This window comes from Otolemur garnettii, unplaced genomic scaffold, assembly GCF_000181295.1.
Source record: "Otolemur garnettii isolate 467f Iridium unplaced genomic scaffold, OtoGar3 scaffold00001, whole genome shotgun sequence".
NCBI lineage: Eukaryota > Metazoa > Chordata > Mammalia > Primates > Galagidae > Otolemur > Otolemur garnettii.
The window spans coordinates 61,004,871-61,032,711 of NW_003852396.1; the positions used below are offsets into that span (position 1 = coordinate 61,004,871).

At 51.9% G+C, this 27,841-nt stretch overlaps 2 protein-coding genes across 2 annotated transcripts in view; one reads left to right on the forward strand and one right to left on the reverse strand.

Moving 5' to 3' along the window:
• The window catches only part of NAT10 (N-acetyltransferase 10), a 37,697-nt gene extending 30,374 nt beyond the window's left edge, over positions 1-7,323 (forward strand). The window contains exons 23-28 of the mRNA XM_012802921.2: positions 518-690; positions 1,468-1,587; positions 1,948-2,046; positions 2,510-2,583; positions 3,692-3,775; positions 6,441-7,323. Coding sequence (XP_012658375.1) covers positions 518-690; positions 1,468-1,587; positions 1,948-2,046; positions 2,510-2,583; positions 3,692-3,775; positions 6,441-6,549 — 659 coding nt within the window. The 3' untranslated portion in view covers positions 6,550-7,323. The remainder of the gene's footprint in view (positions 1-517; positions 691-1,467; positions 1,588-1,947; positions 2,047-2,509; positions 2,584-3,691; positions 3,776-6,440) is intronic.
• Positions 7,324-12,081: 4,758 nt separating this feature from the next.
• ABTB2 (ankyrin repeat and BTB domain containing 2) overlaps positions 12,082-27,841 on the reverse strand; it is a 176,542-nt gene continuing 160,782 nt past the window's right edge. The window contains exons 6-17 of the mRNA XM_012803463.2: positions 27,211-27,300; positions 26,594-26,695; positions 24,704-24,800; positions 24,201-24,336; positions 22,327-22,556; positions 20,927-21,105; positions 20,455-20,560; positions 20,135-20,237; positions 19,628-19,718; positions 15,024-15,092; positions 14,584-14,697; positions 12,082-13,716 (exon numbers count right to left, since the gene is read on the reverse strand). Of these exons, the coding sequence (XP_012658917.2) occupies positions 13,519-13,716; positions 14,584-14,697; positions 15,024-15,092; positions 19,628-19,718; positions 20,135-20,237; positions 20,455-20,560; positions 20,927-21,105; positions 22,327-22,556; positions 24,201-24,336; positions 24,704-24,800; positions 26,594-26,695; positions 27,211-27,300 (1,515 nt within the window). The 3' untranslated portion in view covers positions 12,082-13,518. The remainder of the gene's footprint in view (positions 13,717-14,583; positions 14,698-15,023; positions 15,093-19,627; positions 19,719-20,134; positions 20,238-20,454; positions 20,561-20,926; positions 21,106-22,326; positions 22,557-24,200; positions 24,337-24,703; positions 24,801-26,593; positions 26,696-27,210; positions 27,301-27,841) is intronic.

Sequence of the window (27,841 nt, forward strand, 5' to 3'; positions counted from 1 at the left end):
TTGCAGTTGTCATTGTTAGCTGGCCTGGGCTGGGTTCAAACCTGCCAGTCTTGGTGTATATGGCCAGTGCCCTACTCACTGAGCTATGGGTGCTGAGCCTATCAGTTATATTTTGATGGAAGAATCTGTGTTCCTTGTATTGGGTAAAGCCTAAGCACTTTCTGTGAAGCTGGCTGCAGTGACCCAATGGGGAAAGGCTGGCATTGTGTTCCTCTGATCCTGGGGCATGGGGAGCTTTTCCTTGTCCTGTGTGTTGCTGTGGGAGCTCTGAGTAAGGAAGGATCACACACCAGCTTTCCCCTCCCCTGAACTCAGCCTGGAACCGCTCCTCCTCTCTCTCCCTAAGGGAAAGGGTCAGTGCTCTTACAGGTCAGGGCTGTGTTACATTGGCGGCCAGGCACTGTTAGCTGGCTTCTGTGTGTTGTGGGGCTGTTCTGTATGCTGACTTGTGAATGCTGTCAGACTTTATGAGGGCATGGCGCTTACCTGACCACCCGGCTCTGTGTCTTGTGGATAGCCCTGAGCCGGGAGATGCTGGAGGCGCTCTTCCTCCCCTACGATCTCAAGCGGCTAGAGATGTATTCACGGAACATGGTGGACTATCACCTCATCATGGACATGATCCCATCCGTCTCCCGCATGTATTTCCTGAACCAGCTGGGGGACCTGGCCCTGTCCGCTGCTCAGTCGGTAGGTCACCTGGAGCTCATGTGGGGAGAAGAGGATTGTGGAGCTGTTTGCTGGGTGTTGAGTTGGGCATGTGGACATAATTTTGTGCCTTCCTCATAGATCTGAGAGGTGGGTAGTGATCTCATGCTAGTGCTCAGGAGTCCAGGACTGTGACATTAGGCTGTGTGCCCAACCATACAGTTAGCAAGAGCTGAACGGTGAACTCCACCTTAACAGAGCCCCAGGAACACCCCAATCTTGTAATGTAGTTATGAAGTAGGTATTTGACAGGGTAGTAAAAGTTAGTTTGAGAATATCACAAAGAAAGAGTGTTTCGTGGTGGTTTCAGTACCAGCATGAAAGAGAAAATGCCAGAGGACACAGCGCCAGTCTACCTTTTGTACCAGATAGCTTTCTTTTCTTTTCTTTCTTTTTTTTTTTTGAGGCAGAGTCTCACTATGTCACCCTCTGTAGAGTCCTATGGCGTCACAGCTCACAGCAACCTCCAACTCTTAGGCTTAAGGGATTCTCTTGCCTCAGCCTCCCCAGTAGCTGGGACTATAGGTGCCCACCACAACGCCCTGCTATTTTTTGGTTGTAGTTGTCATTTCTGTTTGGCAGGCCCAGGCTGGATTCAAACCCACCAGCCTTGGTGCATGTGGCTGGTGCCGTAGCCGCTGAGCTACGTGTGCTGAACCAAGATACCTTTGGTTAAAAGAGCGATTCTGGCTCTCAGCACCATTTTAATGAGCAAGAACCTGTCTTGAAGACCCCTCCAACAGATTTTCCATCTTCCAGGCTCTTCTCTTAGGGATTGGCCTGCAGCATAAGTCTGTGGACCAGCTGGAAAAGGAGATCGAGCTGCCGTCGGGCCAGTTGATGGGACTTTTCAACCGGATCATCCGCAAAGTTGTGAAGGTAACCTTGGCCTGAGGGCAGGGCCTTGGGGTCTTTTGAATAATTACAGCAAACCCACTCACTTCCCCCTGAGATGAGCAGATGTTACCATGCAGTTGTGCCTGCTGGAGATCTTCACATACATCAAGAAATACAGCATCTATAAAGTCCCTGTTCTTGCCCAGAGGCACCACTGTCAGAAGTTTGATTGTATCCAGTCTGTTTTCAGGCACTTATTGGGCATAGCTGTCTTCCCAAATATGGAGAGTGTTGCTCTGTGGCTCCAGAATGCACACCTTTATGTGAGGCACTAGATGCCTTGGTAACGAGTGGCTGGGCCCTGCTGCTCATCGTCTGTTTCTCTGTGGTTGTCTTTTACAGTTGTTTAATGAAGTACAGGAAAAGGCCATCGAGGAGCAGATGGTGGCGGTGAAGGATGTGGTCATGGAGCCCACGATGAAGACCCTGAGTGATGATCTGGTATGTCCCTGCTGAAGGCATCCGGAGTCTTGGCATTTCCCTCGGTGCCTTTGGCTGTGTACAGAATGTCTCCCCTTGGCCCTGAGGGAGAGCCCTGCACTACCTGTGCTGAGAGGTGTTCCTGGGGCTTCGCTGAGAGTTCATTCTCAGCATCTCCCTGCCCTGCGAGTATCTGAGCACACACGGGCCTGGGCTGTGCTTTCCCCGAATGTTTGTGAGTGCAGAAATCCAGCATCTGCTGTTGTGAATATTTTGCTTATCCTTTTAGGTAACTTTTTAAGTGCGAGTTTTACATGTATCCATACTTAAAAACTCAAGAGCCACTTGCAGTAGTTGTGAGGGTGAACTGAAGAGAAGGAAATGTGTTCTCTTCTTTGTGCTGTTTCACCCTGTCTTTGCCTTTCTCTGTGTTGGGTTCACCCCTCGGCTCTGACCTACTCTCCCTGTGGGTTCTTGGTCACAGGACGAAGCAGCAAAGGAGTTTCAGGAGAAACACAAGAAAGAAGTGGGAAAGCTGAAGAGCATGGACCTCTCTCAGTAAGGCCCCTCTGCTGCCTTGAGATGCCAGGGGTTGCCCTTGGTGTCCAGGGCCCTGAGCCTTTTCTTCTGATCTGTATCCCAAGCGCCCTGGAAGCTGTGCTTCATGGGATTGGTTTTAGAAGCACCAATAGCTAAAACCCTTCTCCTGACGATTTGTGTAAGTTTGGAGGAATTGTTCCCAGGTCAGCACTGCCACTTTGACTTTCCAGCTGTGCTCCCTGGATCCTTGGGGCTCTCTGTCATACCTTGGGGTCTTTCCAGGAAGGAGGATGCTGATCAGATGAGGTTAATTGTCACTTTGCTATATTTGGCTTTTGCCTTTGAAGACAGAAGAACCCTTTGAAGAAAGGATTCTGCTGCCAAAAACAAGCAAAATGCCCCTTGCTCTGAAGTCCTCTGGGTACTAGGGATCCTGGTCCCTTTTGAACTCCAGCTATAGTGCTATTGTGTCGTCCCCCCCACCCCAATTGATGTGATTAACAACTTTGGAAGTAGTGGCCTCTACTCAGTAGTGGCCTCTGAGCCTCTGTGACCCAGGGTCCTGTTGCTGGGTCATTAGTGATAGTGGTGGTTGGACATGGGAGGAGGAGGTGGCCAGGAGCCATCCCTGGTCAGGGTATTGAGCTCTGGTGTCTGCCCTCAGCTTTGCCATAGCAACCTCAATTTGCCAGAACTGCTATATCCAAATGAGGTGGGGTGGGGAGGGGAGAGGCACAGTGCATGGGCTTGTGGGTAAATGCCTGGAGGTAAGAATGAGGGAGAAGACTGTTGAGGTGACAGAAGGTTTCCTGGGTGGTGGTTAATGAGAGTCAGGTGGGAGAAGCTGGGCAGGTTGCCATCTGTGCAGCACTGTCCTTGCTGAACCTTGCCAGCAGTCCTGGCGACTTGCTCCTGTGAAGCTTCTGTCCAGTAGAGCTAGGCCTCATGTCTCCAGGCCCTGCTGTCTGCCTGTCCCTTCTGTCCTCTCTACTCTTCAAATGCTGACACAGCTCAACTTGGCTTTCGTGACAGGAAGTGTCTGATAAGAGTATTGTCACTGTCTTATTTCTTTTAAGCAGTCCCCTCTTCTCTCAAACAGGCTTTGATACTTCTCTTCTTTTTTTAGATACATAATCCGTGGGGATGATGAAGAGTGGAATGAAGTTTTGAACAAAGCTGGGCAGAATGCCTCAGTTGTCAGCCTGAAAAGGTGAGGGCCTAAGGTCTGACACATTGATGGAGAGGCATTCTGGCTCTGCCTCTCTGAGCTTTCATGGGAAGTAGGAGGTTGGAGCAAGAGCTTTGAGAGAACAGTCATGGTTCTTTGCTTTGAGAGTTCCCTGGTCACTGCCTTCATAGCACATTTCCTACAGGCCAGGCTGGCCGTCTCTTAGGCCTGGGTCTCCTCTCTCCTTGGATTTGCCAGTCATGCCAGGGCCGTAGGCCTGTCAGGGAGACAGACGTGAGAGCGCAGTGCAGGAGCTGCCTTGGACTGAGACTTACCCTTTACCTTTAGTGCAGTGTCTCTGTCAGTCCTCAGAAGGGTGGCTGAGGGCTTGTTTTATTACCATTGTTGTTTTTAGATGAAGTGACCAAGGCTCTGAGGGGTTCAGTAACTTACCAACAGGCTCATAGCTGGTGACAGTCAGGACCAGGTTTGCTCACTACAGAACCCATAGCTGAACTGCTACACTGTCCTTCAGGCCAGTGGTTCTCAAAGTTTTGGCCCTTAGAGTTCCTTTGTATGTTAAAAACAGTTGAGGTCCCCAACGGACTTTTGTTTATGTGGGTCATATCTGTTGATATTTCCTATATTAGAAATGAAAAACAGAGGAATTTTAAAAATATTTATTTGTTCACAACTAACAATAGACTCAGTATTTTTTTTTGAAAAACATGTTTTCATAAGAATGTTAGGCTCGGCGCCTGTGGCTCAAGTGGCTAAGGCGCCAGCCACATACACCTAGGGTAGAGGGTTCGAATCCAACCTGGGCCGGCCAAATGACAGTGGCGGGTGCCTGTGGTCCCAGCTATTTGGGAGGCTGAGGCAGGAGACTCGCTTGAGCCCAGGGTTTGGAGGTTTACTGTGAGCTTTGATGCCATGGCACTCTACCCAGGGGGACAGCTTGAGGCTGTCTCAAAAAAAAAAAAAAAAAAAAAGAGGAATTTTAGTGAATAGAGTAGCATTTTTCTATAGTTAGGTTTTTGCAAGTCTCTTTAATATGTGGCATACTAGAAAGTAGCCAGATTCTTCTGTCTGCTTCTCCATTCAGTCTGTTTTGCCATCTTGTCTTACAGTCTCTGGAAAAGAGTATTTGTAAGAATGAAAATGAAAAACAGATCACATATCAGTATTATTATGAGAATAGGTTTGATCTTCTAGACCACCTAAAAGGACCTTAGGGACCACCACTCTTTGAAAACTTTGACTTCAGCCTTCTTATCTGAGTAGTACGTTTGGGGATGAACATGGTTGCTTGGGCTGGAACCTTCATCGGATTTTCCCTTGGGAATAGAACGAGGCCTCCCCTGCCCAGGGTATCTGGAGAGGAGGCTTGCACAGCAGGTTTTGGGGTTGCTGGGGAGGGTGACTTACTGGCATTGCCATAATTATCAAGGTCCCCTCAAGAGTTTATATTTTGGAAAGAGGAAACCTTGTGACTTCTAGGAACCATGGATCCCAGAAATCAGATGTTGTCTTCTGCATTTTCTGTAAATCAGTATGGCATCTTGAAGGATCCAGCCTTGATACTGGCTTCATTTCCCAGTTCTCGGATATGGCACAGACGCCCACTTCAGTGTTTCTGGTTTGGACTATGTGGCAAGTGCAACATAGGGCCTTGACGGCTTTGGCCTCGAGCATGGTAGCTTTGACTGGAACAGAAGGCCAGGAAGTGTGCTCACTGTGGAGATGGCTCAGGCGCTCACTCTGCAGAGCTTGGCCTCTCTGGCCATTCATTGGCCATCATTGCCGGGGAGGGGCCTCCTGAATGAAGCCAGCCCAGTAGTCTGTGTGCTTGAGGGCTCCGCATCATTGTGAAAGTTCGCACTTCTGTGGTGCAGACACAGAGGTCTGTCATTACATGTACTATGAGGTTTTGCTTTTTTTCCTTTTTTGTTTTTCCCGTGAGAGGCACTTCATTCATGTGATGCTAATGGTCTTTGGAGCAAACTGTTTGCTCTGTCTTTGTAGGGGAGGTATTTATTCTCAGGGCAAATAGCCACTAGAGAGAATTTTTAACTGATAAAGGTTTCTTAATAGAAGGTGGCTGTTTGCTGCATGATCTTTGTGCCCATCTATCAGGGAGGAATCTGGTGACCAGCTGCAGGGTATAACCTGGGTTACTACTCCTTTGGGTTTTCTTCTACTCATTTAGAAAACAATAAAACACACAGCAGCATATTAGAAAGTATTGTAGGATTTTCCTTGGAGTCTCATGCTTTATATTAGGGACTATCTTCAGGGTCATTGGGGTGATACGTCTGGTTTCTAGGGCAACACTAGTGGTGAGAGCAGTGGGAGGGGATCTTTATTGTGATGCCTTAGATCTTTCTCAAGGTCTCGTGAGGGGGGAACATACAGCACACAGAGAGAACCCTCATTTTAGGTGTTAAGATAGAAGTATCTTCTAGCACAGGCCAAGAGCTTGGTGAGGGCAGAAGTAGGTCTGTGTGGTGTAGCCTGGCCCCCAGCATGATGCCGCTGCCCCGATAGGTTTGCAGAGAACATTTGTGTCTCTCTGGGTGTTCTTACATCAGGTTTCAGATGGTGGAAACCCTTTTTCATACAAAGCAAAGCACGCTTAAAGTAAGGTAGTCTCAGAGAGCTATCAGGTCTGTACGTATTCCATCTCGTACTGATTTTTTTTTTCCAGTGACAAAAGGAAGTTGGAAACCAAACAAGAACCCAAACAGAACAAAAAGTTGAAGAAAAACAGAGATATGAAGAACAAAAAAGATATGAAACTGAAGCGGAAGAAATAGTGAAGAGAACGTTAGGCATGAGTGGCCGGCCGTGAGGAGATACCTGACTTCCCGAACTCTCTGGCAGGGCTGGGCAGCAGCCTGCACTCTTAAGAGCAGCAGAGCCCCCAGTGAACCCAGAAGCTGGCTGAGAGTACAGTCTTTGGGCCGGCCTGGCTGAAGGCGCAAAGTCACTCCCAAATGGGTCTGCTTAGAACTTGATGGTGGGGCAAACCTCTGGCATTGCCAGGGGTCTGTCTATACTCCCCCAAGTGCAGGGCCTTCCTTTTGCTTGGGACCAGCTTTCTAGGTTCATTCCCACATATCATATGTGGAAGCCACACTGACTCTCAGCCCTCTCAGGCTCTTAAGTGTGTGCATAGCTTCTTGTGAGGCTCAGAAGGCTGTTTGACGGATGACTGTGTCTCTTTTCATGGACTTGCCCAAGCACCCTGAGGCCTGGAGCAGGGGGAGCTCTGGTCCTCCCAGGTGGCTGTGGCACACCACTTTGGGGTTTGCCAGAGTTTGCTGGTGCTGTGTACCCTTCCTCTCCTGGCTCCAGGCCTGCTGTCCTCTCTGTCCCGGAAAAGTCTGCCCTTCCCCAATTTAGGTAGGATACCACCTCCTCACAATCCCCAAGGCCTGTTATTTGGGCAGAGATGTTGGGAAGGGCTTTTTTGCTAGCAGTGGTGAGGGAAGGGATAGAGAAATCTATTTTTAATAAATAACATCCTGGAAAGGCCAATTAACTGCAGTGTTCATGAAATCTACACATGTGGGACCGGCCGTGGTGGCTCAGGTCTGTAATCCTAGCACTCTGGGAGGCCGAGGGTGAATCTCTTAAGCTTGCTAGTTTGAGACCAGTCTGAGCAAGAATGAGGCCCCATCTCTAAAAATAGCTGGGTGTCAGGTCCCTATAGTCACAGCTACTCAGGAGGCTGAGGCAAGAGGCTTACTTGAACCACGAGTTTGAGGTTGCTGTGAGCTATGACGCCATGGCACTCTACCCAGGGCAATGGAGTGAGACTCTGTCTACAAAAAAAAAAAAATCCACACATGTGGAAGTTGCAGGTTGCCTTACTTCTCTGGGTGGATCTTGGCTGCAAGATAGAACCTGCAGGGTATTGGTCTCAAGGCCAAGGGTGGGCAGTGTGGCGGGCATCCCAGCCCAGGAACTTGTAGTAGAAGTGGCAGGCGCTGAGTGCTGTTTTGGTCACCTTGAGGGGATGCTAGTAGCTACTTGCCTCCTTCCCAACTCCTGCCAGGTTATTTGGTCCATTCCATTTGTTGGGGACAGAAATCATCTGGTGGCTTCGCACATACTCCAGTGCATTTGTTTGATGATGTCTGTGCTTTGAGTCCAGATAGAAAGTTTCTGAAGCCCTAATATGTACTCTGCGGTAGAGAAGTCTAAGTGAAGGACAGAAGGGAAGGGGAGCTTCTGGACCAAAGGGTATTAAACGTGCAACTCCCAGACCAGATGGGGACCTGGCTATGGGGCCTTTTGTTCCTAGATCTGTATCTTCCTGCTCACAGACCCTTCCCTCCCCTATTAGGTCTATAGGAAAGTTTGCTGAAAGGGGATATGACAATAATTTTTATTTATTTTCTCAGGTGAGTGCCTGAGCCTGCTGAATCAAAGAGGATTTTCTGAGGAGAGTGTGACTGAAATCAGAGTCTAAATCTTAAAAACGGTCAGGGTTGGATGGTATCTTAAAAGTTGTCCAAGCACATCCTATAGGTGAGGAGGGCTTTGTTCAGTGTCTCTAGCCCCAGAACCTGTTCAGCTTTCTCTACCCTAGTGTGCAAAGAGAGAGAGGCTCTGAAGCCAGACTACCGTGCCAGACCTTGGGCGTGTTATCAGCGATGCCCTCCCTGGGCTCAGGTTGAAAGGGAAGAAGAGCTTAAAACCGAGGCCAGCATGTAGCAAAGTGCCCAGCACATAGCACAGCACACTGGATGGATCTCTGGATTTGAGCTCTCACATCTAACTCAGGTTGCTTGCTCAGTTGCATACCAGCTCTGAGAACACTGAAGACTGGCTATGTTCTAAAATCACAACCTGAGCTAGAAAAAGAGAGTCCTGCTTGCAAAAAGCATGCATTTTGCAGGCAGACCTGTCTGGCTCTGTGTAATGACTGTGTATCCTCAGACAAGGCCCTTTTATTCACAGAGCGTGTGCTCCTAAACAGGTCTTTGCATTTTGGGGTCGTGATCTTGGGTTCTCCTTCAAACCTGAAAAGGCACGCCTCCCCCAGACCTCACCATCTGGCCCCTAGACAGAGTGACATCTGTAAAGCTTGGCTGTCTCAGGAAATGTCACTTGTGAAATGAATTCAGATAGGCCAGCCACGAATGCTGTCACCAGGATGGGGAAGGGACTAAAGCCGAACAAAGAAGGTCCCTAAATGGTCAGCCCCACCCCCAGCCCGTTGGGGGCTAATGCTGGCCTGATTCAGTGCTTCCACTGCTCATCTGGCTTGGCCTCCCTAGAGGGCTCTGGAGTGACCAGGAGAAGGGACACAAAGAGGGCTGCTGAGGCTGGGAGGTGGAGGAGGGGCGGAATAAGTGACCGTCACCTTGGAAAAATGTAGACTCATTATCTGAAGCCATTATAGCACCAGCAGCCAGTCTGTAGGCCTAGAGGAGGGGGTAGGGCTGGAATCCCTTTGGGCCTGAATAGGCAATTTCAGGCTACTAGAGAAGAGGATGCTCTTCATTCTGTAAACAATTGGTAAAGTTAAACATCTTGAAAGGCCACCTGAAAGGGAAAGACCTGAGGCTTTCTGCTTTGGCTGGTTCTGTTGAGGAGACAGCTGTGATCAGTCTCCATCTGGCTTGGGGGACTTCTGTTGAGAAGGGGTAGCAGATAGCAGAAAGAAAGTGAAGTGTCAAGAGCGGGAGACCAGCCAGCCTGGGAAGGAGTCGGTCTTAGTGTTAGCCCTGCTGGCCCAGGAATGGACTCTGGCACCCTCCCATATGGATAGGCATGTCCTTTGGAGCTGAAGGCCCAGCACTGGCTTCAGTGATGCTGGCCTGTCAGTGCCTATAAACAGCTCCAGTAGAGAGAAGTCCCTGTGTGGAGAAGCGCTATGCCCAGCCCCTTGTTTCCAAGGGTGCTGGTACAGAGAGGTTGACTCTCCCCTCCCACAGCCTGCCTGTGGCTGCAGTAGCTGGAGGGGAGTGGCCCTGCACTCTGGAATGGGCCCAAATTAGGAAGTGGTCCAGCTGCAGACAAGGGATCATTTCCAGAGTCTTGCCCTTAGATTAAGGTGACCAGACATCCCGCTTTGGGCAGGACAGCCCTGATCTTTAACAATTTGGCGTTTTAAAAAAGTCCTGATTTTTGGAAAGAATGCATGACAAGCTAGGGAACAGTGGGAGAATGGGAAGGGAATATACGGTTTTCCACCACTGAAAAGGTTAATGTAACTTCGTTTGGGAATGAAAAGGCTAATGTAAACTCCCTACTCCCCTCCTGGGCAAGGTACCAGAAGGAGACTGGCTGCCTCCCTTGCTTCTAGGTAAGGACAGTTAGCTCAGAAGGAGCCAAACTGTCTGGAACAAACAAGTAGGCCCCCGCCCAGAGTAAGGTGACCAGACATTCAGCTTTTGGTGGGACAGTCCCAATTTTTAACAATTTGTCCTGCGTCCTGTGGCGTTTTTAAAAAAATGCCCCGATTTTTGGAAAGAATGCACGACAAGCTAGGGAACACAGGAGAACAGGAAGGGAATATACAGTTTTCGGCTGCCATGTGGCTATTTCACCAGTATATACGTTTTATATTATTTTTGTTAATTTTATAATGTTAAACTTTAATAATAACAATTGTTGAGAACTGATTATGAAGAACTGCTTATCAAAGTTTGCATTGTTGTCAGGCCCCGCCCCCGCCCCCCCAATTGTGTCCCACTTTACCAATGTTAAAATCTGGTCACCTTACCTTAGATGAATTTTTTTCCTAATTATTATTTTTTTTATTGAATGGTAACTATGTACATTAATGCACTTCTGGGGTACATGTGGTGTTTTCACACACAATCCGAAACACTTCCATCAAACTGGTTAACATAGCTTTCATGTCATTTTCTTAGTTATTGTGTTAAAACGTTCACATTCTACTCTTAGATTCACTTGTACCCTTGTAAGATAAATTCCTCCAATCCCCCTCCCTCCACCCATTCCCCCCTCCTCTCTCCCTGTATTCTTAGGCTGTTATTAGGTTATAGCTTTCATATAAAAGGTATAAATTAATTTTATAATAGGAGTGTGTACATTTTTTTTTTCCTAATTATTTAACTTGAATATTTGTTCAAGTGTGGTCCTGGGGCAGCACCTGTGGCTCAAAGCAGTAGGGCACTGGCCCCATATACTGGAGGTGGCGGGTTCAAAACCAGCCCTGGCCAAAAACTGCAAAAAAAAAAAGGTGTGATCCTGCTTCACACAGGCTCAGAACCCCTCCTCTCCCCCCAGCCTCCCTTCATACCTCCTCTTCCCTTTAACCCCCGCCTACCCTGCCAAAAGAGAAAAGAAAATGGTGGAGCCCCATCTGGATCTAGTATAGCTAGATCTTGCCTTTTAGGCTGGGCATTGACTGAGGTTTGGGGGTAGAGAGGCAACTTGTTGGACGCAGACCCCTGAAGAGTAGCCCATCAGGACACCCCCATCCCAGCACCTTTGCTGGCTTCTGCACAGGACAGTGTATGTGTACTCCACCCTCTGGCCCCCAGGGGGCACCACAAGTCCAGGCATCCCTGCGTGGCTGCCCACACCAGCAAAGCTGAAAAATCATCCCCTGAACTGGATCAGGTTCCTGGCCACCTTTGAAATTTCTTCTATTCCTGCCCCAGGCAGGGAACCTTTTTTTTTTTAAAAAAATTCTTGGACTTTGCACCTTAAACAACTACAACCAAGTCCCAGAAAACTGCTGGGCCCAAGTTATGACTGGCCAGTCTCCCTTCCTCCCACCAGTGTCCCGGTGGTGGCAGAGCCAGCTTGGCTCAGGAGGAATTGGAGGCAGCAGCCACACAGGGACAGGTACGTTTTGTCAGGCCAGGTCTAGGTGAAGGCCTTGCCCCCACTTCGGTGGGCTACACCATTTTGGTCTGTGCTGGGGTTTACAGAAGTACTCACATAACTCCCATGTAAGGAGCCATGGAGGGGCCTGGGCACAGAGGAGACAAGGATGTCCTGTTCCTCTGTCATCTGGGTCTTGTCCTTCTCAATGGCACGCACGTGCTTAACATTAGTAAATGTGAGTGGTTTTATATCATCATCATCGTCTACCTCATTTCATAGATAGATCGGACAACTCAATGAGGGGAGTACTTGGTCCCTGCTGTGGTGGCTGAGGGGATAGATCCAGCTTAGGTCCTGGGGAGAGGTGAGTGTGGGGTGGCCACAGAACAACTTTGCTGGGGGGAGGGGTCTTTCCCTTTGAAATAAGAGGAGTGCTGAATCCCAGAATAGGCTCTGGGATTTCTTCCTGGTCCTAATGGACTTCTTCCCAGTCCTGAACACTAAGCAACCCCCTGCCAGGAGCAAGGCCAAGGTCATTGTTAATGGGTATTTATTGTTAATAAAACCATGGTACATTTACAATAAGTGACAACATTAATGTACAGTTAAAGTATCATACAATATTACAGCAATAAAATAACGCCTATTCCTTTGTACATCCAGCTCAAGCAGCTAGTCAAAAATATTTCCAAAGATTGCAAGCCCCTTGGGGCTTTTCAAGGTGGCCCAGGTGACACCTTCTGAAATGCCTGGGGCTTTTAGTGAATAAATAGTTTCTAATGTGGCCAGACAGCTGAAGTAGCCTACACCCAGTGCAAGCTGTCCGTAATGCTCCCCTAGTGTCTGGCCCATAAATATGACAGGTGTCAGAGAGTGCTCCAAGCCCATAGGAGGTAAGGGTGTGGGGCAGGGGACAGGGCAGGAGAGCCTCTTCTCCCAGCCCTTCCTGTCCACCACAGTCCTGTCCTTGTCCCTCAGGTTTGTGCAGCCCTGCCAGCTCTATAATCCTTAGTTAAAGGCAACTTTAACTTGTGAAACTCGCCAGGGAGGACACTTTGGCTCTGCTTCCTGAGCCCACAGAGGCAACCTAGGTATAGGCGTGGGGTTACTTTGGCCCCCCCAAACAGCAGCAAAACAAGAGCTGAGGCCACCAAGACTCCTACAGTGTAACCCACTTGCACCCCCACACTGCCCTCAGAGGCCATCAGCTGGGCAACTGCCCTCTATTGAGCAAGCTGGTAGTCCCAAGGGGTAGGCCTCTGTAGACCCAGACACCAAAGAAGATGGGGACTCGAAGTGGCCCTCTGGGTGGGAATCCCTAGCCCCCTGGAAGCTCAGATCAAGTCTTTCAAAGCCTTGAATGAGTCCAGGGATTTGGGCAGACTTTCCTACATGACGTTAGGAAAACAGATGCCAGCTTTGGAATTACACGGCCTGGGGCCCAGACAGCACATATTTTCTACACATTCATTAGGACTCCGTGCCCCAGGAGCCCAGTTGGTCTGGTCTGAGCTTACTGAGGATGTAGGGCTGCTGGAGCTTGGAGGCCTAATCTGAGCACTGCAGCAGAGGTGATTCAGGACCAGCTGCTGGCATGCAGGAAGGGACAGGGCACAGAGTAAGTGCTCGGGGCCCTCAAGGTGCAAACTGTGAGACCAAAGGACCACCTTTTGTCCTCATCCCGCTGTCGCTCATTAGTGGTTGATGAGCTCTAGAGCAGAGTTGAGGGTGGGCTGCCTTGTGATGGGGGGCCTGGGGCTTATCTGTCTACCCAAGGACTGATAAACACCAGAGCGGGCAGCTGGGGAAGGAGAGAGAAACCAAGCCCACTGTGAACCTGACTCCAAAAGGGCCTCCAACCATTCCCACCACCTGGAGGGGCCCTGCATGTCCATAAGCCCCAGCACACTGCTCCCAGCCTTGGCAGCCTGTCCCATCCCTCTGGTGCTGGCCAGTCATCCCTTGCCTCCTCACACACGGGAGGTGATGTAGACAGAGTGTACCCGCTCAGCCAGGGTGCTCTGCAGGTCCTGCAGCGGATCCAGGCCCTGGACTTTGCTGCTGCGGCTGTAGATGAGCTGCCGGAAGGAGTCCTGCTCCAGCAGGGCCTTCATGTGCTTGAGGAAGAAGCCCTCACAGAACAGGGCCAGCTCTGGGGCATTGTGGATCTGCAGGGGCAGGGAGCGGAGGGTTAGCCCTGCCACACCTGAAATTGCCCCACCCATCCAACCCTCGCTCCCAAGTATAACCTGCCTATGGCCAAGGTCCTGCTTAAGCCTTACCTGGTCCTGGGGGAGGTGTTCCCTATCTCTGCATCTTGAGGCCCCCTCCTGTTATCTGAATTCCTTCCATAACCACCTCCTTGGAGAGGCACCATTTGGGTTCAAATCCCAGCTGTGCCACCAGGAATGTTACTGAGTCTTGGCTCCCATCATTTTCTTTGCCTGTATCACACTGTCATTCATACTGCCTTGTTAAGTGGCAGTCATCCCCATCAAGTGGAAGCCCCCTTCCCCATTGACTGAACAGGGATGGTCCAGCGCCCAGCACATGGGTTCACAGGCAGATGCTCAATAACTCCATCTGACAACTATCAAGTACCAGCTCTGGGCCAGGCACTGGGCACTAGGTTCTAAGGTCAAGGTCTCTGCCATGCTGTTGATGTTCTAGTTCAGGGGGTATAGGACCCAAAGCAACTGACCAGACAAGCAAGGTAATTGCAGATGGTCAGGGCTGTGAAGGAGACGAAACTGGTGTTGTGGTAGAGTGAAAGGGTGGCCTGGGAATATCAGCTGATGACAAAGAGCTGGTCTTATGTAGGGTATGGAAAACCTTCGATGGGATTAGGTAGGGGAGTGACTCAGTTTTGCACTTTGGAAAGAAACTTGTGGGTTTCAGGGCAAAGTAGGGAGGGCAGGCCCTGGTTTCAAAGGGCTCACCCTCTCACTGCCTTTGACAGTAGCCAGGCCACCTGCATATCCCTGCCCACTGCTAGCAGTGAGTCTGAGGGGAGTAGACCAGGTGGTGGCCCTTACCTTGGCGTACTTGTAGGTGCTCACAGCGCTGTCCACACTGAGGGTCTGGGAGCACAGAATCTCACAGTGCCTCTGCAGGGCATCCAGCTGGAACAGGCTGGCAGCTGACAGCAGCTGGCAGGAAGACAAAGCAGGTCTTGTACCCATGGTCAGCTCTAGGGGCTGTGGGCCTGCTAGCTACCAGCCCTTAAGCTTATCTACCTTCTGATCCTCCAGGACCAACCCCCCCACCTCCCCACCAGGGCATCCCTCTCTAACCCTGGGTGTGGCCCGTGTATACATTCCTCGTCTCCTAGAATGCTCATCCTGTCAGATGGAGAGAAAGGACTCATAGGAAACCATGAACTCCTCACAGAGGCTACCTCTGCTCACTCAGCTGGGAGTGGGGCTGAGACTCAGCAGGTGTCTGGGGAGACACGGTCCAGGTCCCTGGCACTCACCTCCAGGGTGTCAGCGGGGGGGATCTGCATGGCTTCCGTCCCTCCGTAGTACAGGTACTGCATCACCAGCTGCGGGGAGAGGCCCAGTGAGTGCCGGTGCACCTGCAGCACCGTGGCCCCACTGCCCTCCCATCCTGTCCCTCTGCGTGTGACGCCTGCAGGCTCCCAGCTGTCTCTCCCTCCACTTTGCCCTGCTCAGGGCAGAAATTCTCAGATGCTTGTCTCTTCCTTAGAAGGCCACCTCTAGAAGCCAATTCTGAGACCCTCTCTCCTGACTCCCAGCCTGTGATAAGCTCCCTTCCATGGAGTAGTTTCATGTCAATGCTAATGACAACCCTGTGAGCCCAGGAAGTGAGACACTATTTACAGCTGGGGAAACTGAGGCCCAAAGAAGAAAGACGATGTGGTTCAATTCCTTCAGTTCGCCCTGCTCCTGTGTCCAGGCTGTCCCATCGCACCTGGCCTCTCACTGCTCATGGCTCATTTTACCTCAATTTCACAAACAGAGCCAGGGGTCTCTGAGGAGACAGCCAACTAACCAGCTACCCTCAGAGGCCACTTCCTGACCATCCCCCACTGCTAGGGTTCTGGTGTGGAGATGACAGTCATATTCTGACCCCCTCTCCGATTTGCCCCCTTGGAAAGAAAGCACAGAGCCCAGACCCCCAGGGATCCCAATGAGGCCGTATGGGAGGCAGAACTATATTTAGTTTTGCTGAGGTCTAAGTTACAAACTCTACCATCATGCTGGAGCCAAGCGAGGGTTCCCAGTTGGAAAAAAGAAAAACAATTCTTTTTGGTTGGCTGAAGAAACGGCCCCAGCAGGGAGCTGGCAAATGTGTAAGTAAACACAGCTCAGCCACAGAGTCGGGCTCTGTTAGGACTGGCCCTCGGGCTGAATAGGCACCAGAGGGTCTAGGAGAAGCCTGACCTCGGGGAGCGAAGAGGGAGCCCTGCTGCCAGCCTGGCCCTTAGGAGTCGGAAGCTCCCAGGGCCTCCTGGACCTATGTGGCATCGTTTGTCCTTCTATGAGGTATGTGCTGCAGGCAGGCCATGTCTGGGTCCCTCCCTCTTCCCACTCAGGCAGGGAGTAGGTGCTGGCCAACATAGGTCACAGCAGACAGACCCATATGCCCCTGTGCCCCAGCCTGGGGGTGGGCAGGCAGAGCAGATCTTCCAGGAAACCTCACTAAGTGATGGCCTCAGAGCAGCCCCTTAGCAAGGATCTGGGCCAGGGATTCAGGCGGCCACATCCTGCAGCTCCCTTCCTGGCCTGAAAGGTGACCTCCTGCTGCATTTTGGATGTTGGTTTTGGCAAGGGACCATCTGTGGTCCACAGATCACCCTGAGGCCACCTGAACGCATGAGGCCATAGCACTGCTCACTTGGAACCTCGTTAAGAGGGTGGGCAGCCAGCAGGCACCCAGATTAATTCTGACAGCCCTTTGCAGGACACAGGTCACCCGTTTCTTACAAGTGGACAGCCTTTGGGGCTGGACAGCCAAAGGGCTGCTCGAGGAAAAAGCCCCAGGTAGGATCAGCTGCAGAAGGGCAGCAGAGCTTCCTTTGGCCCTGAGTAGGCCACCAGCAAGCTGAGACTGCAGAAGTCATGTTAGAAAGGCAGGGTTGGGGGTTTCTGAGCTGTCTCTCAAAATGCCTGGGTTTAGCTGACAGTGGCCTTGGCAAGCTGCCAGAACTGTGCTGTCTGATATAGCCATTGGCCACATGTGGCTTCTGAACCTGTGTCAAATACATACAGGGTTTTAAAAACTCAGTATGGAAAAAAGTAAAATAGCTCTAATAAAAGTTACATTGATTACATTTTGATAATGTTTTGGCTGTACTGGGTTAGGTAGTTTTTTGAAATTATTCACCTGTTTTTATTTGTGCCTAGTAGTAAGTTTTAAATTATGATATACATCCCATATTATCTATGACTGGACTGCTTAGATCTTCTTAAGCCTCTGTTTCTTCCTCCCTCAAAACAAAGAAAATTATGATACCCTCTAACCCCCAGCTCCCAGCACAGAGCCAAGGAGATATTTGGAGGCTGCTCTGAACTTTCAGGCTTTGTTAGAGAACCTTATCAGTGGGCTTCAGGCTGACCCCTCCAAGGGAGCCCAGAATGCAGGAGCCAAAGTCTAGAGGCCCCATCTGAAATTATGGTCCCACATAATGGCAGAGCTCTGTACCCACAGAACCCAGGGAATCCATGGGGCAAGGCCAGTGCTCTGGGTCAGGTTAGAACAATTGGCCAGAACTCAGTGAGAGGCCCAGGTAAGGGAGGGCCAAATATCCCTAAGGCCCATGTGTGCCACATTAGACCTGCTGTCCCCCTTTTACCTGCCAACAACCCTAAGAAGTCATCAAGGGTGATACCCTCTCATGGCCTGGGTGAGCAGAGGTAGCCCTAAAGGGCAGCTGAGCCAGCATGCATTCCTCCCCCTAACAGAGGTATCACCCACATCCGCACATGTGTGCTCACTCCCCACTCTCCACCAATCCTGGCCACCTCTTCTGGATCTGCCTCTTCCTGATCTGATTGTGACTCCAGCTCAACTGGACTTTGGGCTTCTTGGCCAAACAAATGGCAAAATCTGCCCTCTTCCCAGAGAGTTTGGATCAAGGGATGGGGAGACTTTGCTGCCTATGCCAGACCCAGGGCCCTACCCGCCTCAGTCAGTTACCAGGGCCCATCCACTCTCCACTTCCCTTCATTCCACTGGCCACTATCTGCCACTCAGCCAGACACCTCAACTGATCCTATCTGGTCTCCTGGAAGTAGCCATTCACCCCACATCCCCTTCCTCACCAGTCTAAATGCAAACTTGGGCATTCTAAACACCCCGGGGTTTGAATCCTATCACCTCCCCAGCTGTGTGACTTTCAGCAAGTTACCAAAGTCTCTGCACATCTGACCCCTCATAATCCAAGAGGTGATGGCAATATACGGATACCTCCTGGAACTCCCGAGGAACAAGGCCTACCTTACTGAGTGTCAGTGATGACCAGCTCATCCTTCTGCTTAAAACCTTTCAGTCCTTCCAACTGTCTTTCAGTTAAAGGTCAAACCTTCCCATGCTAAGGCTCACTGGGGAAGCTTCAGATTAATTTCCAGATGTTCTTCTGAATTATTGCCCAGACTAGACCAAAGGGCGTTTCTTGCACATGTCATGAACTCAGGCCTCTGGGACTTGGTGTGTGCTGTTCTTTCTACCTAGAGCCCCTGATAACTGGGTAGATGGCCCTGTCTTTGAGACCTCAGCTGTTACCTGAGGCATCCCTTATCTCCCCATGTTTGAGACAGATGCACCTTTCCTGAACCCCAAGAACCCTCTGAGCTTCCCTCCCCACAGCCATCTTGCTGTCACAGTCCTGTCTCCTTGAGGGCAGCATCTATTCAGTTCAATGCTCCTTCCACCCATAAATGTACTCAAGAAGTGACCAATGGGAACGTAAGAGAGAAGCTGAGCCACCTCAGATGGTGGCTGCAGGAACCTCTGAGACTCCAGATTTTGTGGTCTCCTCCAATCCATTGCAAACCCATCCTGTGTAGGGCAAGGCCCTGGATCCCCTCCACCTGCTGCCTTCTGGCCTCAGTCCCATATGCTGAGCCTTGAGTCCCTGCATAGTCCAGAAGTCAGCAGTTACCACTTTCCAGAAAGGAGCTCTGAGTGGGGCACAGCTGAGATCTCAGCCAGGGCTCTGCCTCCAGACCCTCTTGGCTCTGACTGGAGTTTCTGTTACGTAACTTTTCATGTTCTGCATGCTTAGTGCCTGGAAGACCTAACTCTGATCTTCTATACCCAGGCTGTGTTCCCCATGGCCTTTTCTGCTTGGCCGGTGTGGCTGGGGGCTGATGTTTGGGAGGAGTGACCCGGCCTATGCCAGTACTTCCCACACTGTACACACCCACCTGGGCATCTTGTGAAGATGCATGTTCCAAGGCAGGAGGCGCAGGGTGGGGCCGGGGTCTGCATTTCCAGCAAGGTCTCAATAACGATGTGTGGGGACCACATTCTGATGACAAGGGCCCCCATGCCATGTGTGGGGCATTTGCCTATCCTTATGCATCTGCAGGCTGCCTGGACCACCTGTCCAGTGGTGAGAGCCCAGCACCTGTGAGGCAGGCTCTGAAGCTACAACCACACAACGGATTGCTACTTTGGCACAGGAAAAGAGATTACGCACCTGTAATCCTAGCACTCTGGGAGGCTATTGTGGGTGGATGCCTGAGCTTAGGAGTTTGAGACCTGCCTGAGCTCAGGAGTTCAAAACCAGCCTGAGCAAGAGTGAGACTCTATCTCTAAAAATAAGTGGATGTCATGTAGTGCACCTGTAGTCCCAGCTACTTGAGAGGCTGAGCCAAGACGATTGCTTAAGCCCAGGAGTTTGAGGTTGCTGTGAGCTTTGATACCATAGCACTCTAGCCTGCGTGAGAGTGAGAATCTGTCTCAAAAAAAAAAAAAGAAAGAAAAAGATCTGCATGCTCTAATCTGAAACCTAACCAACAATTGAACAAAACACAGAATGCACTGGGAATGGCCTGAAAAATTACGAGGGACATATAGCTGCTCCCAAGGGTAGCACTGAGACCCACATACCTGAAAAATGTGGTACTTCATGTCACTGATCTCAATGGTCTTGCTACTGTCCCCATCTTGTTCTGATTTATTGGTCATTAGTGTCTTGAACCTGGAGCAAAGGAGATGAAACAAGGCAGGTTTTGAATGTGACTATTTCTCCATCGCTGTGCAGTGATGGCACCATCCGTCACCTGACCAGCTACCAGGAGACAAGATCCTTTGAAAAATTACTGCCGTGCTCACCAAATAATTCTCAGCAAGTGACATTTTACATGGTCCTGATGTGACAGCCGGCCCAAGCCCCAGCTGGCATTGCTGCCTTCATACATGTGACCTGACACCTGTGCCCAGAATACCAACTCCTGTTCCAGGATATTTATGCTAATAATCAAAAGCCATAACTAGGCCAAAAAGAATACCACCTTTGAGCTCCCCCAGAGAACTCTGACCTGCTCCACCTGTTCCCATCTGGCTGCCCTGGGTCACCTGGACACTCGAACAAGCTGCCCTTGTGCCCTTGCCCACCTGTTAGATGCTGTCACCAGCAGGACTTTGTGTGCATAAAACAGCTTTCCTTCCACGAGGAAGGTCACATCCGACATCTCCTTGTTGTTCAGAAAGTGAGGATCTGTGAGGAAGGAGGAAAGACAGAGGGACATGGCCAAGGAGTCCACCTCTGGGGTTTCTTAAGTGTGTCTCGAGGTGTATGTTGGGGCAGAGGGTGGGACACAAAGGTGAGGAACAGAGAGACCGAGGCCAGGGCCTTGGCACTCAGAGATGGAAAAAGAGGATAGTGAGAGGGGTGACGAGGAAGAGGGGAGGATGTGTGGGGGACAGGCCCTCACCTAGCCTGGCCGGCAGGGTCTTCCGGATCTCTGGGATGCTGGGGATGGGGCTGCTTCCATAGCAGTGGGTAAAGATGGCAGCGAGCTGCTGGATGACCGAGTCGTTCTGCAGGAGAGAGAGAGAGGCCATTAGTGTGCTCGCTGTGGCCGCTGTTTACGGTGTAGAAGCATCAGGCTGATTTCAAAAGTCCAGGCCCTGCTTAGAGCATCAACTGTCTTTTGTTCCTGCTGGATCTGACTTGGCAAGAGAAGCCTGTTCTTTCATCAGCCGATTCCCCAAATGGCTTTTTTGGCTAGGTTCCAGCCCAGACAACCCACAGCCCCTGCCCTCTGCAGCCAGGCAGTGCCAGGCTGGGCACTGGGGGTGGGTTTCCATTTGCCTGTGTGTCTGTCCACAGGGGTCGGGGGCTGGAGGGCTCCGGAACCCAGCACTCCCTGAGCGTGGGGTTGGAGGGCCGCCGGCCACACTCACTTTGCTGGTCTTGAGGATGTCGAACATGAGCTGCAAGCCCTCGGTAACCAGCTCCTCATTGTACTCCTCCTCTTTGATGGAGCCGAAATCCCGCAGGAGGCTCTGCACCACCGAGTACCGCGACTGGGAGAAGGAGGTCCTCAGAGACTCGACCCAGATGTGCAGCTTCCAGGGCACACCTGGGCGGGGCAGGGAAAGGCAGGAGTCAGCGCTGTGGCAGGGCACTCCCTGGCAGACACCACCCTCCTCCCCAGGCTCTGTCACGAGCTCCAAGTCTCCCCCACCCCCCACGCATCCCCGCAGTGAAGCCTTAGTTCAGCCTAACAGACTTCACCAGTGGGGCAGAGAGCAGTGTCAGATGCTCATCAGAAGAGGTGGAGGGATGGCTGTGGCCCAAGTGCAAGGAATCCAGGCTCTGAAAACTGACAGCCCTGCCTGGGTGCTGTTAATGTAGCCCCAAGGCCACAGGAGCCCTGCTGCTTGTTGAGCCTGAGAATTATTTGCTACGGGTGATCTATTCATTCTAGAGGAGGGTCCAGGTGGACCCAGGAAATGTGGAGGGCATTCAAGGACACGTAGGCCTTGAAGTGAACCTGGCCCTAGCCCAGTCCCCAGAGGGCTGGTATGTTAGTGTACACCCTGGGGTGGACAACAACTGCTTACCACCTCCCCAGGGTGTGTCAGTGGGGTCACAGAGTAATTTTAAATGACATAAACTAGTCATGTTCCCAGTAATTAGAGAGATAGTTTCTCACCCCTCAGCCTCACTAGGGATCACAAGAGTTGGCATTCCCCAGGGACAAGCTGACAGAGGTGGCGCTGGCATCCCTGGCTTACTGACCACAGCTTGATTTTATAGCACAGAACACAGAGGCCAACTCACTGCCCTCCCGGCTCAGCCCCGGGCAGTGTGCGTGCTATGGCCTTGTGTCAAGTTCCAAGTGCTCACAGTGGGCACCGTGCCTCGTGCTTTAGGTGATGTCACCCCATTCTTAGATAAGGATCATGAGCATCAGACCCCCACAGAGAAGGGAATTGAACCTCAGAGCAATTATGTGGTGTGCGGCCAGCATCGGATCTGACCCAAGTCTGTCTGATGAGTGTCCCTGAACGATACAAAAGGTCCACAAATTCACAGACCCAAGGAGTGAAAGAAGCTGGCGAGGATGGCCACATTGACTCAGTCCTCTGAGCAGGGCTCAGTGTGCTACCTGGCCACAAGCTATGGACAGAGAAGGGCAACCAGGGAGGGTGGAGGGCCTGAGGGCAGAGGGCTGGGCCATGACCAAGAGGTATCACTGCTGAGGATGCTCTGAGGCCCAGGGTACCTCCTGGACTGGCCAAGTGGCAGGGAGTGTGTCCATGTGTGTGCATGTGCACGCCCACCCGCGTGGCCTCACCCAGTGCCCTCAACTCCATGGTGATGTCCACGTAGCCGTGCTCAGCACTGTAGTACATGGCCTCCTGCAGGGCCTTCGTGCGGGTCCGGCTTAGCCGCACAGGCCCCTCGCTGCTGCTGCCCTGGCTGGACGTGTCACTTTCCTCCACACCCTCTGCCAGGATTTCCTCCAGGGACAGCACATCTGCTTTTGCCTGCTGCGGCTGTGTCAGGAGCTTCCTCAGGACATTCCTGTGGGCCAAAAGATGGAGGAGGGTGAGGTCTGGATCCCACAATAGGTGATGCCCGCCTGAGCAGCCTCCAGCGCCGCACTGCCCGGACGGGCTTCTGGGCCCACCTGGGGCTCAAGAGAGGGTACAGGGAACTCCACCTTCCTGCCAGTGTGACTTCAGGTTGTCCTGCCTCTCTGATCTCTGATTGCTCCGTCACCTGTATAATAGCATGTCAGCATCACCCTTTCCCAGGGCTAAGGTGAGGCTGCTATGACAGCATTACACTCAGAGCCTGAAATGTGGCAGGGCCTGGTTAGCAGCAGCTGCCTGCCTGTGTAAGAACTCACTGGCTTCCCTCTCACTCATAAGGATGAAGTGAGGACGAATGTTATGCAGAATTTACTCACGTCTATAAGTACCTAGAACGTGAGACTGGATAGAGCACACGCCTGTGTACTGCTCTGTCCAGCCCTGTGGGATCCCATAAGCAGTGCCATTACAGGGGATGAAGCCACCCTGATCAAGGCCATCTGGGGGATTAGGTGCAGACATGTATCTCAGGGCCTGGGGTTCTGGGATGGTAGCATCAGCCCAAAGGTCATCCCAGGTGCCGACCTGCTCCACAGAAGCCCTGCAGGCCCCTCTGCTCACCCTCAAGTTCAAGGCCCAGAGAGACCCTACAAAGGACCCAGGGTTATCCCCAAGGGGCCAGCCAGCTGCCAGCAGCTCCTTCCCATTTGTGGCTTTGCTGGCACAGGGATCTGCAGGGTATCTTGCTCATGCCAGGCACTGGTGTATGAAGGGGAAGCAGCATGGTGCCTGTCCCCAGGGTCCTATGCTCCTGACAGAGTGAGAAGAGGATGGGCAGATGGAACCTCCACCAGGGGTGAAGAGGCCATGGAAGGGACAGATACAAGGAGGGACAGGGTAGAGGCAGCTGTGGGCACAATGGCACCTGAAGGGTGAGGGAAGTCTGGGTGGGCATGTGGGGGGCTGTGAAAGGGTAGAGAAGAGGTATCCTAGGGAGGGGCCATAGCAAGAGCAGGTGACTGGTGGCAACACAGCATGTGGGAACTGGCAGAGGTGGCCTGCCTGCCCTGCCTTTCTGGCCCCTCATTTGCCTTCTAGTACCCTCTTCTCCAGTCTCACTCTGGTCCTGCTACTGCCTGACAGCCCTGGCTCCCACCTGTCACACCCCTGAGTGCGCCTGGCCCCCCCAGAGTAAGCTCCACCATCTGCTCCTGGAGCGGGGTGCGATTTTGCGCAGAGCCACCAGGAGCTTCTTCATGCCTGAGCTGTTTTAGTGTGGAAGTTTCTGGGAGAACCACCACCCGGCATGGGAAGCCATGTGCAGGCCCTGGCAGCTGCAGGGTAGAGTCTTACTGGACAATGGGACAGCCTGTTCTGGCAGGCCCGGGATCCAGTCTCAGGTCTGCCAGGAACCAGCTGATGCCCCTGCCCAGCAGCCCACCACCCGGCATCTCCGACTCTAACATCTGTGCCCCGTGCTGGCTGAGACCCTCATCTTTCTGGTTTCCTTGAACACAGGCTCTTTCTCTGAAAGTCTCCAGGCCCAGCTCTTCTCTCCCACTGGGGAAATAGAGGCTCCCAAGAGCCCATTTCAGTGCCCACATCACGTGTGGCAAGGACCCTGGGTGGGTACCTGTGGCCGTGGGCAGCCGAGTGGCTGAAGCAGTTCATGACCTCATGAAGGGAGGAGCCCATGCCAGTGGCTTCCAGCATGCTGAGAAGGGGGTCAGCGCCTCGGCTCAGCAGCAAGCTGACCAGTTCGTAGTTCCCTGAAAGACAATGCAGGTGATGCCGAGGACAGTGAGGGGGGATTCTCCAAACTCTGAACTCCAGAAGAAATAAGCAAACCCCACGTTCATTTGCGTTTGGTGGGGGTGAGATAGAGGTGAGGGGCACATGGCAGGAAGGGTGGCTGGTGTGTGCCCTGCCACTTGTGCCTCTCCCTGGGCTCCGAGGGAAGGGCCTCCTGGCCCTGCTGGGTCCTGCCTGGTTCTGTGTTCAGCAGATGCATGGATGGTTGGAGGAGGGGCTTCAAGGCCCACCCACAGGTCCTTTTGTGTTACACAGACCCTCGTATGTCCAGCTGCATCCCCAGCAGGGAAGGACCCTCACCAGGCAGGGCAGTGGAGTACCTACCGGCCGCAGAGGCTAGCTGCAAGGGTGTCTCTGCGTAGCTGTCCTCACCACTGTTGACTGCAGAGCCCTCCACGTGGGCACCAGCATCCAGCAGCAACTGCCAGGGGCACAGAGGAGGAAGGCAGCTCTCAGCATGGCAGAGAGCAACTGGGAAGTGCTGGGGAGGCCTCTTTAGTGCTCTCCAGGCATGTGACTGAGGCACAGCCCACCTGGCAGCAGAGGAACTAGAACTTTAGAACTCCAGGTTACCCTCAGGGCTCAAAGTTTCTACAATCTTCAATTCTTATGGCACTGGACCAAGCCTGAGGACTTTTGAGCTCTTTCAGATGCTTTCTCATAAACTGGCTGCAATAGCCTTCCAAGGACTCAAGAAGGCAAGCAGAATGGAAGGTGCTACCTCAATCTATGAGGGTAAGCTGAGGTTCCGGGGGCAACAGGTATTGAAGACAGAAAGAATAGGACGCCAATGCTAGCCACCAGCCTGTGAGTAACCCAGAGCAGATCCTTTAATTCTCTGAGCCTCAGTTTTCCTCATCTACAAAATGGGAAGAGAGACTTGCCAGACTTGCTTTACCAGCGATTAAACAAAACTATGCTTAATAACCAATGGCTTTTAGACTTCTTGTCAGAGAGGTCTGACAGCTCCCCCAGATGGAAAGTGGTAGGCTAGAGCAGAGTGTCACAGTACAGGGTGGTGACGGGGGTCTCTTCCTATTCTAGCAAAGGTGGTTTTGCCAAGGGACACATGGGGCAGGGTTAACAGATACCAGGCTGAGCCAGGCCTGGCTTTGCCTTGGGCTAGGGGTGGTGTTGGCATTATTCTGATGGGTGAATCTCATCTGCCCTGACCGGCTGCTCTGGAGGGAGTGATATGCCAGCCTTTCTAGACTCCTAGAAACCAAATCTTCCTCAGAGCACATGTGGGAGTCTAGGTGGCCAAGAGTGAGGGGTTCAGGCTGATCTTGGCCCCCTGCAGCGTGTGAGGCAGTGGGGGATGGCCATCTGCTGGAGATGCAGTCAGAAAGCATTCTGCTCCACCGCCTGTGCCAGTGCCAAGGCTGCCGAGGCAGAGGCTGCCGTCAGGATGCAGCTGGGTGCCAGTGCAGGCAAGCCCAGTGCAGTCTGTAGGCCCAGTCTGAGCTGAGGTTGGGCTTTGCCCAGCAGCAGCCAGAGGTGATGATCAATCATGGTGTCTTTACTACAGGTCAGGGCTGTGAATAACCCAGATGTGACCGCTGAGAGGGCATCATACAAACTCCTGGGACTAGTGCTGCAGGAACCTGTGGACCCCAGCACCTTGGGGACTTGGGAGTCGAGGCTGTGTGGCCAGGGCCCCTGCTGGTGTGGGAAGCTGTTGTGCCATGGCTTCTACTCCTAGAACCACTTGAGCACAGTTGCCAGGGGGCAATCACAGCTGCTTGGGCCAAGATGGGTGACACTGTGGCTTGGCTTGATAAGTGAGCTGTGCCAATCTGAGTCCTCTCTAGGGAACTGGGAAACAGAAACTAAGCCTGTTTGTGGGGAGGGGACAGAACTGGATGGACATCGTGCTGTAGAGCTGGCCTTGTGGTAGAACTCATGAGAGGAGAGAAAAGTGAGGAGAGAAAGATGGCTGGAGATGAGAGTGCTAAGCAGACTCAGACAGATCCTAGCATACCCTGAGACTCACCCAGGGAGACTTGGGAGATGCCAGGAGGCACAATGGGACCCGTGTACTGCTTGGATCTGGGTCTTGTTTCCTAAAATGCCACTATGTGTCCTTAACCTGTCCCTTCCTTGAGGCAAATCTGATGATCAGTGCCCTGTTGATCAGGTAAGCTGACTCCAGGAAGCTGCTCATTTAGCTGTGGCTGTGCTTGGGGGTACAGTGTTCACTTGGCAGGAGCTCACCTGGACCACAGAGATGTGTCCATGTAGCACGGCAAATGTCAGCGAGGTCCAGTGCCGGCTGTCAGGGTGGATGGAAGGGTGTCGGGGAGAGTTGCTTGGAACCTGGAAAACCCCACAAATGATAAGAGGTTTCCTAGACAGGTAATATAGGCACCTGAGTGAACTAAGTAACCTGTAGGGATGCTTTCTACATTTGATTTGTAATGTCTGCCTGGAACATCATGTGGACAGGCTTAAAAGGAAAGTACTATGTTTCATTAGTGATGCCTGGGCAAAAGATGGCGGGGGCGGGGGGGCAGTTTATGCCAGAGGGAGCAGAGCTAACTGGGGACGGTAGGGATGCCTGGGGATTTTTAGGCTTATAAAAGGGGAAAAAATGCTGTTAAGAACAGAATTATGGCCATTTCCCCCACTCAGCTCACTCCCTCTCAGACAGAGAGCCCAAATCTTGAGGAAAGACCTCTTTGCTAACTGTGAGCTCTGTGTACTTTGTCTTTGCAGACCTCTGAGACACATCTACCCAGGCATCCAAAATCATGCCCAGCATGGCTGACGGAGACCTGGGGTGGTCTCTTGCTGGGTTGGGGCCTGGGTGCAGCTCTTTGGGGCTTTCTCACCTGGATGTCCAAGTTTGCCCCAGCATCAATCAACATCTGGACCATGGCTTCATCCCCTGCAGCACAGGCATACATCAGCGGCGTCATCCCCTGTGTGAACCCAAGGCAGATACTTAGCTGTCTAGAGACAGTATACACCACCACATACTCCACTGTGCCCTCTGCCCTAGGATCTCCAGTCTGGGCTTTCTGCATGGCATGGCTGCTCCTGCTGGGCTCTCCTGCACCTGGTTCCTTCTAGGCCCATAGGCAGGGAGAGGTGGGCATCACCACAGAACTGTGAGCCCCCCAAAGGCTGCAAAGCATAGTTGGATATGGTATAAAGTCCACTTCTGCCATGGAAACTGTAAGCTTTCTACAAATTACTTCTCTCTGTGCCTTCATTTTTTATTCTTTAAACTGGGAACAACAGTTCATGGGACTGTTTGTCAAGAATGTGAGTTAATGGGTGGCCCCCACAGCTCAGTGGGTAGGGTGCCAGCTAGGCTGGGGGCTTGAACCCGGCCCAGGCCAGCTTTAACAATGATGACAACTGCAACAACAACAACAACAACAAAATAGCTGGGCGTTGTGGCAGGCACCTGTAGTCCCAGCTACTTGGGAGGCTGAGGCAAGAGAATCGCTTAAGCAT